The 14,467-nt window shown below is 34.6% G+C and overlaps 1 protein-coding gene across 2 annotated transcripts in view; it reads right to left on the bottom strand.

The window, feature by feature from the left end:
* LOC113473917 overlaps positions 1–12,275 on the bottom strand; it is a 25,907-nt gene extending 13,632 nt beyond the window's left edge. For both annotated transcript variants that reach the window (XM_026833410.1, XM_026833416.1), the window contains exon 1: positions 12,196–12,275. In XM_026833410.1, coding sequence (XP_026689211.1) covers positions 12,196–12,254 — 59 coding nt within the window. In that variant the 5' untranslated portion in view covers positions 12,255–12,275. The remainder of the gene's footprint in view (positions 1–12,195) is intronic.
* Between the last annotated feature and the right edge of the window lie 2,192 nt (positions 12,276–14,467).

Here is a 14,467-nt window from a genome sequence, read left to right as displayed (position 1 = left end):
GGTATAATATTTGTTAAGATTATGCGATGAAGATTAAGAATTCTCGACCGTTCAACACATTATCAGATCGGACTCGAATTTATTTTGAATATCAATTATCTCTTCTATTCCTTGTTTGCTGAAATGTTTGATGTTCTTGAGAAACTCTCGCTATGACTAACTGATTAAATAAACCTCGATTTCATGACATTTAGGCTCCGCGGAATATCGTTTAGTACCTATCGACTATCGAACCACATTTTTACAAAACTATTTTCTGTTTGTACTGGGTTTCAAATTCCGAGGATTCCGAAACCTAACACCATTGATCATGTTCATATTGCAAACTAATGTTCGCGCTAATATCTAATATGTAATCACCGTGCGAATAAGGAAAAACCGTAGACAAACATGTGTGTTTATTTACTCAGAGATTAGTAAGTTGTACAACTCGTGTTGTATAACATGTCAGCTCATCAGTTTAAACAGCGTGTGTTTGAACTCTTGACCAACAAATCATAACACTGACCTATTAGTACCTATCGACTATCGAACCACATTTTTACAAAACTATTTTCTGTTTGTACTGGGTTTCAAATTCCGAGGATTCCGAAACCTAATACCATTGATCATGTTCATATTGCAAACTAATGTTCGCGCTAATATGTAATCACCGTGCGAATAAGGAAAAACCGTAGACAAACATGTGTGTTTATTTACTCAGACATTAGTAAGTTGTACAACTCGTGTTGTATAACATGTCAGCTCAACAGTTTAAACAGCGTGTGTTTGAACTCTTGACCAACAAATCATAACACTGACCTGGGTTAAGACTAAATAATAGCTGAGCAACACGAAATCTTTATTAAACGGTTCAGCCGTTTACATTTTCTGCAAATCTAAACTGTCCGATATCTCCTCGACATGGCATTCCTAATCATTTATTTTCTCTTAAATATCATGTTAAAAATTTGTTTCCGTGATGTTTCTTGTACTTTTTGTGGGTTCAATTAATTGGAATATCTAACTAGGTATGACGAGGTAGAAGGTAGGCGGGGTTACATTTCACAAGTTGAGATCTCAAAACACGTTGAAAGCTTGAAATTTTGTTCATTTTGCCAAGTTCTGCGTTGATTTTCGTTTTCATTCTGCTTAGGATTTGAAATTTTGGTTCTACACCTAAGGTTTGACCTACAAATGAACGATCGTTCGGTGTTGCATGTTTGCAGAAATTAAGTTTCCCAGATTCTGAATAATTAAGAATTTGGAGTGAAAATAATAATAAGCAAAATACAGCTGCTGTGTCTGTGTTTTGGTCTGTTGTTATCTGTCTGAAGCTCACAAATCAGGAGCTATCATTATTTAAGTGATTTTACACATTTCCGATAGCCAATGAGCCATACAGATACAGTACAACTCTTGTTTTCTGTCTATGTGTTCACTACAAAATAGATTATTAATGTTACTATGGCTATCATCAAGGCTATGAGGGCGGCCAACCGTGGCCGTGCAAAATATCTCCCGTAAGTATGTAGCTTTAGCGCGGTGGATTTCGGATCCATAGGTTGGTGGTTCAAGCCCAAGTGCTTTTTTTTTCCTCTCTCCCTTGCCGAACAATATTTACTGAAAGCATACCTCACTATGGATTGCCTCCAAGTTTGGGCCTAACGTCGGCGTCGTCTCGTGGTACAGCTTAGAGCAAGGACATGAAAATATCATAGAAAACTTGCAACCTACAAAGTACAAACCACAACGTACAAAGAACCTAAAAACCAACTGGATAGTTTTTAATGACAGAAAATGTTAATTAGTTGGATCAACCATGTCTCGTAACTCGTAACACATGAAAAGTACCTTCCAAGAAGAGATAAAGCGAAATGAGGAAAATGATTTTTCAAGGTTCAATCAATTTGATACCAACTACCAACCTAAAATTAAACAATTTTTCGGACCCATATTTTCCTCAACTACTAATTTGTTGTAATTATGAAATTATCTTGGAAAATTCACCTGATTAGAATGAAAACAAATTTCTAGAGTAAGTATAGGGCTTTTTTTTTCCTCTCTCCCTTGCCGAACAATATTTACTGAAAGCATACCTCACTATGGATTGCCTCCAAGTTTGGGCCTAACGTCGCCGTCGTCTCGTGGTACAGCTTAGAGCAAGGACATGAAAATATCATAGAAAACTTGCAACCTACAAACCACAACGTACAAAGAACCTAAAAACCAACTGGATAGTTTTTAATGACAGAAAATGTTAATTAGTTGACCTACATGTGAAAATCAAAATCTAGGGAGATGGCACGTCCATAGCTCTGACTATAACTAAGCCACATCAATTACTCATTACCTGTAATATGTACGTATCTGCTAATTCCTTTCATCTACTCTTAATAGACAATTTATTTTAATAAAATAATTATAATGCTCACAATAAAGTTATAATTAACTTTCCTGATTCTTGTTAAGCGATTAGGATTCTAATTAGTTACTCTTAGGTAGCCTAGGTACTGGTACTTTATGTACTGTGATTCTGTCGACCTTTACTTTTAGTCAACAGCAATGTAGCAATGTAGTATGTAGTAGGTAGGTACACACGGGTACTTAGGTATATCTTTGGAGAGGTATTTAAAAACTTCCAAGTTTATAGGGTGTTGTGTGAAGACCTTTCATGTGAATTTTGGTGTTCATACCAATATGTATTTGGAATCGGGTTGGATTTTCTAAATTCCAGGAGATTATAAAGTAGATAATTAATTTACCTGTATGGCAGATACTAAATACCTTCATAGGTAAATTATCTTTATTTTCCTCATCAGTATTGCTCAGCCTCATAGATACATTGATGTCTATCATGGGCAGAGAAGTTCAGAATATGGCACTAAAAACATGGCACTTATTTTGGGAAAATATGGCATTTATTTGTTCAAAACATGGCGAAATAAGCAGATTTTTCAAGAATCAGAGGCAACTATTTTACATTTTTCCTTGGAACTTAAAACAAAAATTGAATTTTCAACCTTTTTAAATACTTTTTCGCTATTTTGACTTCAGATTTGGATTTTTGATTATTTTTTAAATAGGAATCGACCTTTCATGCTAAATGTTTTCCCAAATGCATAACCACTATTTAAGCACGGTTCTTTTTTCTTTTTGCAATTTTTTTTCTTCGTTCTTAAAGTTTTATATTTTTCCCAAAAATGCTTAAAGTAAGCAAAAAAAGTAAGTCTTTTTATGGCATTTTTCCAAATTTTGCTAAAATATGGCAAAATAGTATGGCGCCATGGCAATATGGCATTTGAACTTCCTTGATCATGAGAGAACCTTGATTACTTCCTAAAGGTATCTTTTAGTATCTTACCTATGAATAGTTAAATAGTCAACTCTGTAATCTATTCATAGAGTTAACATGATTGCGATATTGAATCTAGGATCTAGGACCCAGCACAAAGTAGGTAACTACCATAACCCATACCCCATTAGTTTTTATTGCCTACGATTAACTCTCATTCACAACATTGTGGAATACAAGATTTCAAACTATGCAAGAATCCAAGTTTTGGAGGAAAAAGGTGGATAGAGGTACCTAATAATATTGGAAAAGATTATTCCAATGTTAAATATAAGTATACAGCACTTATCGGTTTAATCATGCCTACCAACCTATAATTAACATTCAAAATAAATACTACTCCGGCCTGGATTCAAAATACACATGATCGCATGTAACCTGAGAGCATATTGCGTATCTTAAGAGTAGATAGATTTTGTTCTGTGCTTTTTTTTTTTTTTTTTTTACTTTTTTTCACAGTGAGAATTTGTTTTAAAACACGCATGATGTATGTACTTTTTTTTTGTCTTTGTAAGTTTTTTTTGTTCCTAACGAACTTTTTTCTCTGTACATAAAAAAAGTTTTAAATTTTGAATATTGAATTATCACGTGTAAAGAGAGACAGATTTCCAGTCGTTTTTCTTTGCATGCACCATGATAGAGAACCGTTTTGAAACATCATTAACCTAGGTAACCTAAGCTAGGTTGAATTCAGATTTCAGAATTTCACAGAGCATTTCAAATTGGCCTTTTGATTCGTTTTCGTCGCATTCATCTAATAGTAGCTAATACCTCATCTTGTACTACCCTGTATTTAAATAGCTACCTAAAAGCTTAAAGCTAAAGCTATGTCAAGTAGGTATCTATACTTAATTAACGTACCTATCAAAATTAATATTAAAAAAATAGGTAGGCACCTACTTTTGATAGTAAGATAATAAGAAGCTCAAACTAATGTTTACAAGGTACAAATGAGATTTATGTGAAAGCTGGGCGGTCTACGTGATGGAATTGATGGATGCTTGTATGAATCTTGTGATTAGTTGAACATTAAAATACTGTGTATTGTGTGAGTGTGTGAATATTTTTTGTCCAACCTCCGTACAACATATTAACAGTCTTAAGTAACACCATTTGATATCTTGGGAGTTCTGCGATCAAATGAAGTTTTTCGCCAATGGCAATATCCCTGGTTTTATAAGAATGGGGGTCAACTGGTCTGTTTCTTGAGAGGACAACACTTTTGTTTCATCAAAATGTTCTATCAATTCCTCCTTATTGCCCTACCTTTTAAACTTGGGACACCCTTTAAAGTTTTATTGCCGATATCAATTAACATTTCAACTTTAGTATCAGTAGGTACAAACAAATCTAGGACCAAATTTTATATTAATTTAAATGGTTTAATTCATGGTCAACTAATGTTAGGCAGGTACTTGTCAGAAGTTGTCAAGGCTGCGGAAAATATTTTAAAACTAACATACCTAGGTGTAGGGTATAATATTTGTTAAGATTATGCGATGAAGATTATACTTGGTATGATATGGGCAGAGACTTGGAACTTTATTGCTCACCGCAACTAAACACCTTTCATGCATCTTCAGAAAAATGAAGACATAACTAGGATCCAGTGGTGTGCCTCAAGGGAAAGTCTGGACTCATGTGCCTAAACTGTGGGATTATTACAGGATCTTGGTAAATTGTCATTGCTTGAATCTTAGGCAACAGTTCAAACGACAAATAGCTTTTCAATTTTAATGTCTCTTTAAATTCATAAAATAGTAGAAAGAGAATAACGGAAAACCTTGACTTCTGTGAATTTTTTGGGAGCTAAATTATTGAAATTGCCTTTTTGGTTCCGGGGGCATCTTCATTGACACTTGGATGTCATGTGATAAGTGACAAGACAAATACGTCTCAATTTATCAACATTGTTTACAGTTATTACACAGTGCATACTGATTTCCTACGCGTCTCTTAGCCAGAAGACGTACAAAAATCAGTTAAAAATTATTTCTTAAAGTGTAAAATTAATCATGGGGGTAGGAACTAGTGTCTGTGGGCCCTGGGGCCTCAGAGCAACCTGAACAACAATTCCCACAAGAAACAAAAGCCTGAAAGAGACAAATCCATTAATAAAAAAAGAAGAAAAAAATCTTCAAAGACAAAAAAGAGTTAGATGTGTTTTTCATAGAGGATATTTAAATAAGCCGAAATATGCAAAACAACATCAACCCCTGACATCATTTCTTAAGCCTTTTACTTTACCCCAGAATATTATTTTTTATAAACACCTTCATGGTAAGTTATTCAGGAGAAAAAAGAAGACCCCTGGGGGGCTAAAGGGGTCGCTCTTCTGCTTTTTTTCTCAACCAATTCGTCATGCAAAACTCGAATGTTTGGTAATTGTTTTATGATAGAAATCATTACAATATATTTACATAAGATAGCGCTATCAGCTCTCAGTCTTTCTCCACCCTTCGCGCTTTTCTTTCGTTAATTTCATCACAAAATCTTGCATGCGTAAAAAAAAATCCTTCTACTTATTTCTATCTTACACACATTTTTGTATTCTTTGTGAATTTAAATATTTGGGGAGCAGTGTTGTGTGTAAGGAATTAATGTTGGGAAGGAAAAAGGAGACTAGAATTTTATGACCTCTCTCCTTTTCTCTTGTTCAGTCAGAGTCCCTTTCTATGATCCATATGTGTAATTCGATAAGTACCTATAATAAATATATAACTAATTAATGACCCCATCCTAGATTACAGGCAAAATAAAATATTAGATGTATCCAGTCCTGTTGACAAATATCTCTCACAAGAATTTGCTACTGTTCTACGTCCTACACTGCTTCTTAGGTTCTGCCAATTTCTTCTTTCTTTTCCCCTGTCTTCTATTCTTTTTTCAATCTCCTTTGTGTTACATAGTTTTCCATTGACACATATTTTCCCTCTGGCATCATCATCCACACATTTTTCGCGTTCCAATTTTTCATCTCTAAATTATTCAAAGATATTTTTTTCCTTGTGAAAAAAAAAAGAGAAAAAAAGAGATAGAGAGAGAAAAGAATGCCTCTGAGGTGTTTGTAAAGAAATTGTATTTCATAGAAGAAAAAACCCCATTTACTTACGCTCCATTTGGCATGTCTAATAATTTGGATTTAATTAGAATAAGAATACCGCACGATGATGTGTATTACCGCATGGCAATCCTCTCTAATAATTGCTGCTGGTGTTATCCGCAGTAGCTTTTGTTATGCTAACGTGTCCGACCACATTAAATCTAATAGTCTTGAGAAAAGTTAAATCAGCCGTAAGAAAGATTCGTTGAATTTGTGACAGAAAAATTGATCTATTCAATCAATGTCGGTGTACAAGAAATAAGAACCAAGTATGTATGTAGGTTCATGGACATGGACCTAACTGTCACCAAAAGCCTGTTAGACTTGGATCTACCTAATAATAGAATTAGATTTTATGATCTTCTTTCTTTAAGTGGCACGGGTCTATGAAGTTTTCTATATCTAGGCTCAGAGTACCTCAATTAAAAAGTCTATTAAATTCCACCGGGGTTCGAACCCTTCGTCCATCTGCTACCAAGACGATCAGGTGAAAATAACTGACCAACTCGAGAAAATGTTTTGCTCGGGGATAAAAAGAGAACGCAAAAAGAACAAACGGCGAATGAAAAAAAAGTCTAAATGAGTGAAGAGCTGGAAGGAACATTTCCACATGGGACAAGACAGAGAAGGAAGATAGGGGGAAGTGAAAGAGGATGAGGCAGAATAGGGAGAGGAAGAGAGAGGGAAAGGGGAGGGAGGCATTTTAGGATGGGGGTGGACGCTGTAAAAAAAAAATATATATAAAAAAAATCAATAAGTGCTGTAAAAAAATGGGGTGCATAGGATAAAGAGTTGGGGTGAGCTTTTTTTTTCCTCTCTCCCTTGCCGAACAATATTTACTGAAAGCATACCTCACTATGGATTGCCTCCAAGTTTGGGCCTAACGTCGGCGTCGTCTCGTGGTACAGCTTAGAGCAAGGACATGAAAATATCATAGAAAACTTGCAACCTACAAAGTACAAACCACAACGTACAAAGAACCTAAAAACCAACTGGATAGTTTTTAATGACAGAAAATGTTAATTAGTTGGATCAACCATGTCTCGTAACTCGTAACACATGAAAAGTACCTTCCAAGAAGAGATAAAGCGAAATGAGGAAAATGATTTTTCAAGGTTCAATCAATTTGATACCAACTACCAACCTAAAATTAAACAATTTTTCGGACCGATATTTTCCTCAACTACCTACTAATTTGTTCTAATTATGAAATTATCTAGGAAAATTCACCTGATTAGAATGAAAACGAATTTCTAGAGTAAGTATAGACACCTACTTTCATACCTGCAATCCGATAAAGTTCGCTACCGATGACTATTGGGCAGCGGATTTTTTATTTAATACGGCCGTGATAGACGCATGCCCAAATTCAAAATGCCTTTAATTTTTAGACATTTCTACAACTTTTTTTTTTTGTATATAATAATGCTCGGGGAAAAAATTCCCAACCACTCTTTTATCCGAGGGACATGCAACAGCATTATGCATTTGATGTGTTTATTAAAGCTATCACAGAGTACAGTATTATTTAGTAGACCTGTTAGAAAGTACTTCTGTTGGAAGTTTGAAGTATGTTCTTCACAAAACATCACTTTAGTCGGGCCTAGTTTTGCCTGTTCGTCTGGAAGCACTAGCATTTCATGCAAGTATAGCTATGTAGACTTTGGGCTCTATGTTAGAGATCAACTCAGAGAAAGAATGGAGGAAGAGGTTTGTGTAAATAAATATCCGGATCTAAAGTATTAGCAGATCAAACAAATAGCTGATTATACATGGTTATGGAATAGAACCTTGATATGCTGAGAGATGGAATCCAAGAACCTACTAGCATGTCCATTCCATCAGGCAATGAGAAATATGAAACACTGAAGAGCACGATTTAATTATGAAAATTAGTTTATTATTATTCCATGTTTATTATTTATCAGGCGAATTTAATTTTATTTTTTTAGTTTTCAAGATAGATGTACATGGCAGATAAGCAACTGGATACAATACAATAATAAAGTGTAAAGGGCACCTTTTATTTACTTTAAAATATTCTAGACCTTGTTAAGATTCCGGAGGTAGAACCTACTATAATGGTAGTAACAATTTCTCTTGTTTAATTGTAGATACGTAGGGATATCCTTTTCTATGATAAGATGGGAAAACAAATGTCATCCTAACATTCTTTACACATGCGAGACCAAGTGAGGTATCGCAATTTGCCATGCACACAATTTCTGTGATTTATCATAGCCATTCCTGACTTCCTTACATCTCAATTATCTCATGATCGATCTGTCTTCAAATCATTAATAACGCATTCAAATATCTCGATGACAAGCAAAGCAAAATCATCACGCGAAACAACTAGAAAGAAAGGGACCCTGAGGTGAAACTGTGATGTTCCAACGTGCGAAGAAGATTTCGTTTAACAACTTCACACGTTGGACCTCCCTTGGTGGCGTAGTGGTTAAGGCGATCGCTTGGTAAACAGGCAGGTTCAATCCCAACCGAGGCATGTAATTTCATCTTCATGTATTTGAGAATTGGATCAAGAGCTTTAAGGGTTAGGTGGTAGAGAAAGCCTCTGGCGTTAACCTCGCTACTCGCTAATGGTTCCTTTTTACTTAAGAGTCCATTATTATTAAAATCCGATTTCCATCGTTGGGAAAGGCTCAAGATAATGTATCCAAGTTCATCACACCAACTTCTATAAAAATAGTTATTCAATAACTATAAAGCTATAGGAACATTCGCACCAATTTTTGATATTATTACCTTGGAAAACCATTCATTTCTTGTGTGTGTGGGCCAAATTTTAATGGCCAATAAGAATTTGAGAACCTCGAACCGAAATGCAGATCATTAGGAGTCATAAAATCCAATTCAAATGGTGTACATTAATGGCGAAATTAAAATATTAGGAACATTTGTTTTAATGACCCAACTCACCAATAGGTTGGCCATGGAGCAGGGGCTTCTCCAAAAAGTATATCTTCTAAACTACTTGTTCTTTGAGGACAGAATTTCATTTTAAGTACCTATAAAAATAATGGTTTATTATTCAATAATGGTACCATTAGCTATCGACAAAATAAAATAGAATTAATTACAAATGATCTTACAATCATAGCAGATAGCTTGCTCCAAGAAGCAAGCAAGTTACATAAAATAAAGTCTTAATACTGCTTTTATCATGTACAATTTCAGGTAGGTTAACTTCAAACATACTTACGGACAGAATTTCATTTTAAGTACCTATAAAAATAATGGTTTATTATTCAATAATGGTACCATTAGCTATCGACAAAATAAAATAGAATGAATTACAAAGGATCTTACAATCATAGCAGAGTGCTTGCTCCAAGAAGCAAGCAAGTTACATAAAATAAGGTCTTAATACTGTTTTTATCATGTGCAATTTCAGGTAGGTTAACTTCAAACATAATAAGTAGAAACATATGAAACAACATACCTGGCAATATTTGGTAGTGAGTGTTTGCATGATCTCAACGATTAGTATCTGAATCAACTTTTGATGAACTGCAAACTTTTGAAGCACAATACATCTTTCGGATATTATTTTAATAACACTAATTTGAGATAACATTGCTGCAAATGCCCATAGGGGACAATACATTCAGTGTTATTATTATAATATTTTTATTTCTCACTCGAAACCTTAACATACATATTTGAAAATAAATACACCAACCTGCCTAACAAAATATGGACAAGATTAAGGTTCTTTTGGACACAGTATTCTGTCTATTCCCCCAACTTTTATTCCAAAACATGCAAAATGTAAACGTATAATCATCTAGCTGCATGACATCTTACTCGAATCAAATTCGGAGTTTTTAATTAAATTTTTATATTAACACGTCATCTTGACTGACATGTCAGTAAGATTTTCGGATTTGGAAACAAGACAGTTGAAACTTGACAGGATAGTTATTAAATTATCTTTAGCCACATCGTTATCAGTTCTATTGGCAAACAAACAAAACTTTCAAAAACTTCATTTCAATATCTCAATTAGGTAAATTATAGCCTTTTTTATAGGTACTTATAAAAAAGGAGATAAAAAAATAAAGGTAACAGTTAGGTTAGCTAAAAAAAAAATAAAGTAGGTACCTACCTGATAGGTACATACGTCTGGTAGACGAAGAGTAAACCAGGAGTAGCACTAAATTTGGGGTGAGGTGAAAAGTAATGAGTTACATTCAACTATTTATCCAGATTGAATGTTGAAATGTTACTGATGAGTTAAAAGACCTATAATAAGATTAATAAGCTTCGTTTCTGCTTGGGCGAAATATTAGATCAAATATCGCACTCATTTAAAACAAATTATTATACAAAGAGTTCATCGGATTCTGTATTCTATTAAGAGCTATGAATCTCTTGATCATCTCTAATATCAGATATCAGTAGGTCTGTGGGTGTCATTATGATTAATCCTATCCAGAATGCCCACAGGCTGTAGAGAACATTCATCATAACTTGTGTACCCAACTTAAATAAACCTTTCATCGGGTCTAAAAAAAATCATATACCTTAATGCAGGAATAAAAAATCTGATTATATTTGTCTGGTAGGTTGGTTGTCTGTCTATCCAAACAGTAATTAATGGATATTCTATCGAATTTATAGGCTTAAAAATATCACAACATCTTGGACGATTCTTAATAATGTTCCCAGTATACTAAGTTCGTGTTTTTTATTCGTTTACTCATTCAAGTTGTTCACAAGTAGGTATTTAATTATAATTATATGCCTACATTGCCTACCCGTGTTTAAGTATGTGCATACATGGCTCGTGTTTGCATAGAGGGTATCTATCTTGTATTACACGACATTGGCCCTAGTTGAGCTTCTTGTAGTTGTATTCAAGGTACTTACGGGTTGTAAGATGGAACAGTAGATCTAAATATATTTAGAATATATTCATGATATCTATAGTCTATTGGCCTTCTGAAGAATGTTGTGCGTAAAAACTGAAAGACGCGTGCAAAATATTAGCCCAGTTCTTTCGGCCTCTAGTTATTTTGTCAAATATTTCTTTGAAAAAGTATATTGGGTTTGTTAAGTAGGTAGGTGATTTTAGATTTTGGTTGTGTATTTTACACTAGTAGATAATGATAATACGTATAATTACTATCATTAGTTGATATTATACCTACATATAACAAACTCTCAAATAGGGTATCAATATCAGGTGGCTTTAACAAGCTCATTAGGTAGTGAGTAGTGATATTTGGTTCGAATTTTTGGAATTTCTGAAAGATTCTCGTGTTTTATCTCCCGTTTTGGCTATGTAGGTAGCAGGAAACTCTGCTAGAGTATTACCTATTCCATTATACCTACTTCTCTGTAGATCCTTTTTGCCAAATTGAATTATAGGGCACCAAGTCCGCGAAAAAAAGTGATTTTCAGAAAATGGCTTTGAAACTTTTCAATGTTCCCGAGATCCCAAGTATGTACTTTCTGCAGTCTGTGGCATATTGAAATGGACCTAATCACTTCGTTTATACTATTGCTATTCGTCTGTTGGGTTCTATTTTACCGTTGAATATTCAGAGTTACGATATTCTGTGGAATGAGTATTTTTGGGAGATTTCATACGAAATTCAAATCATATGGGCGGCACTTTGGAACGAGGTCAACCTGTGTATTTTACGAAGTTAACTCTATCAGTCAATGTATACCTAATAAGTACACAAAATTTGGATAATCAGTGTCGTGGATGAAAAGAAGGAATACTTACATGACAGTTGACTGCGTTGACAATGCTGGCATCAGAAGACCTTCAAATGGCAACCTCATTTGATCCAAACAGCTCCAATCCGAAAGCCTGAAAAAACATAATTAAGTAGACAGTAAGCTTTAGAGTTCATTAAATTGTGGCAATCATTAAATACATATTGAGACATTTTGACTATAATATAGTATATGTATGTGAATATATTTTACTTTCGATGAATCCGGCACTGACATTTGGTCTTTGGACAGAGATAAAGATAACGAGACTGAATAGACCCGGTTCCTAATTAACGAATAAATCCAATATAGAGGTACCTCAATAAGATAATATGTACCTCGAATATCTTGGAGTTCTCCTCCTCTCTTTCCAATCAGAGAGAGAGAGAGAGAGAGAGAGAGAGAGAGAGAGAGAGATCTCCGAAATCAACTTTCTGCTATGGGTGAAGCTTTAATAATTGAATATGGGACTGGGACATCGTTTGGGTAAAATATTGATCGCTAAAGCTTCCTGAGATGTTTTTCTTTGAAAAAGATGGGCAGTATTGGGCAGGCATAATGGCATATAATGTCACCTCAACTTTGCTGAGCATTGAAGACGCATCAGTTAAACTTTTAGATACCTACCCTAATGGACTTTGATTAGCATCAGCGCCAATGCAGCAATCTTCACATACGCCAGGAGCTCGTGAATTAATTATTTTTTAGCAAAGCGCAGTTGCAGCACTATAGTGTCAAAGTAATAACACGACAGCTAAGTGTAAGGTAGTGGACCAAAATAACGAATAGTCTTCGTATAAGCTTAACCCAACTTTTAGGGCTATTTGCCCCCCACTCCTAAGCCTCAGAGTGGGCTTTATACGACGGATGGTCTTACTAACGAGTAAACTTCATACCTAGTTTTTTCGTAATACGTTACATTTTCTTGTGTTCAACTTTTTCTCTACAAGATTAAATAAATATTCTATAATTAAATTTAGTGATAAATTTTATATAAACCTTTTCGGTCTTTTCATTTTTCCCCCCTTCAAGAAAGATGAAAATTGAATGAACTTCAATACCTACCATATACTGATTTATGAATGGAAGTGTTTTTAATTTACAGTACACCAAGTAGGTATACCATATTTATGCCCTTAATATCTGTGTCAGGGACACATGTTTTTACATGGACACCCTACTTCGCGTTTTTCATTCCGCGCGCAGAAAAATAGTCGTAGTACGTTCGTCAGTTTTTTCTGTGCTCGGAGTGATTAGTGTGGAATCACTGAGAGAACAAAGTGTGTTTGTGCTCTAACCGATTGTGGACAAAGTGAAGATCAGTACTTCAGTAGTGAAACATATAAATATTGTTGTGAATACCTAATTAAATAACCAAAGGCCAGATTAAACTTCAGAACATTCAACTTTTATTTTAGAAAGACACAACTCCAATTACACAAAAAATCAAAACGCAATTATGACGCACAGTCACACACAAAGAACAAGCGGCTATCTCCGCCATCTTCAAAATTATAATCAAAACAAGAAATGAAAAAACCTCCTCCGTACGGTGCTGCGCTCTGCGGCAATATTCGATACTTTTTAGCATAGATAACTCTACAAATATGAGAATATTATTGAAAACTTGGTTCAAATTAATTGTTTCGTTTTGGTTTGTACGGGCTAGGTGTGTTATCATTATCACCTATAATCAGTGGCGTAGCGTGGTCTAAAGTCAAGTGTAAGGCGTGTAGGGCACTAATTTCCATCACCATGCACATTACTACATAAGTCATGCACATGCTTCTTCATAAATATTTAAAGTCAATATTTAAGGGTATTTGAGTAAATTTTGAGTGTATGGCCGCCATACACGCCCTATATGGACACTCCGCCACTGCCTATAATATTTATTATAGTTTTTTCGTAATACGTTACATTTTCTTGTGTTCAACTTTTTCTCTACAAGATTAAATAAATATTCTATAATTAAATTTAGTGATAAATTTTATATAAAACCTTTTCGGTCTTTTCATTTTTCCCCCTTCAAGAAAGATGAAAACTTCAATACCTACCATACTGATTTATGAATGGAAGTGTTTTTAATTTACAGTACACCAAGTAGGTATACCATATTTATGCCCTTAATATCTGTGTCAGGGACACATGTTTTTACATGGACACCCTACTTCGCGTTTTTCATTCCGCGCGCAGAAAAATAGTCGTAGTACGTTCGTCAGTTGGAGGAGCGCCACTTCAAGAAGAAATACCTGCACTCCTCTTCTTCATCCTCGGGA

Source organism: Diaphorina citri, unplaced genomic scaffold, assembly GCF_000475195.1.
Source record: "Diaphorina citri unplaced genomic scaffold, Diaci psyllid genome assembly version 1.1 scaffold5, whole genome shotgun sequence".
NCBI classification, from domain to species: Eukaryota; Metazoa; Arthropoda; class Insecta; order Hemiptera; family Psyllidae; genus Diaphorina; species Diaphorina citri.
Note: the sequence above shows the minus strand (reverse complement) of the source record. Positions and strands in the feature narration are given on the sequence as shown.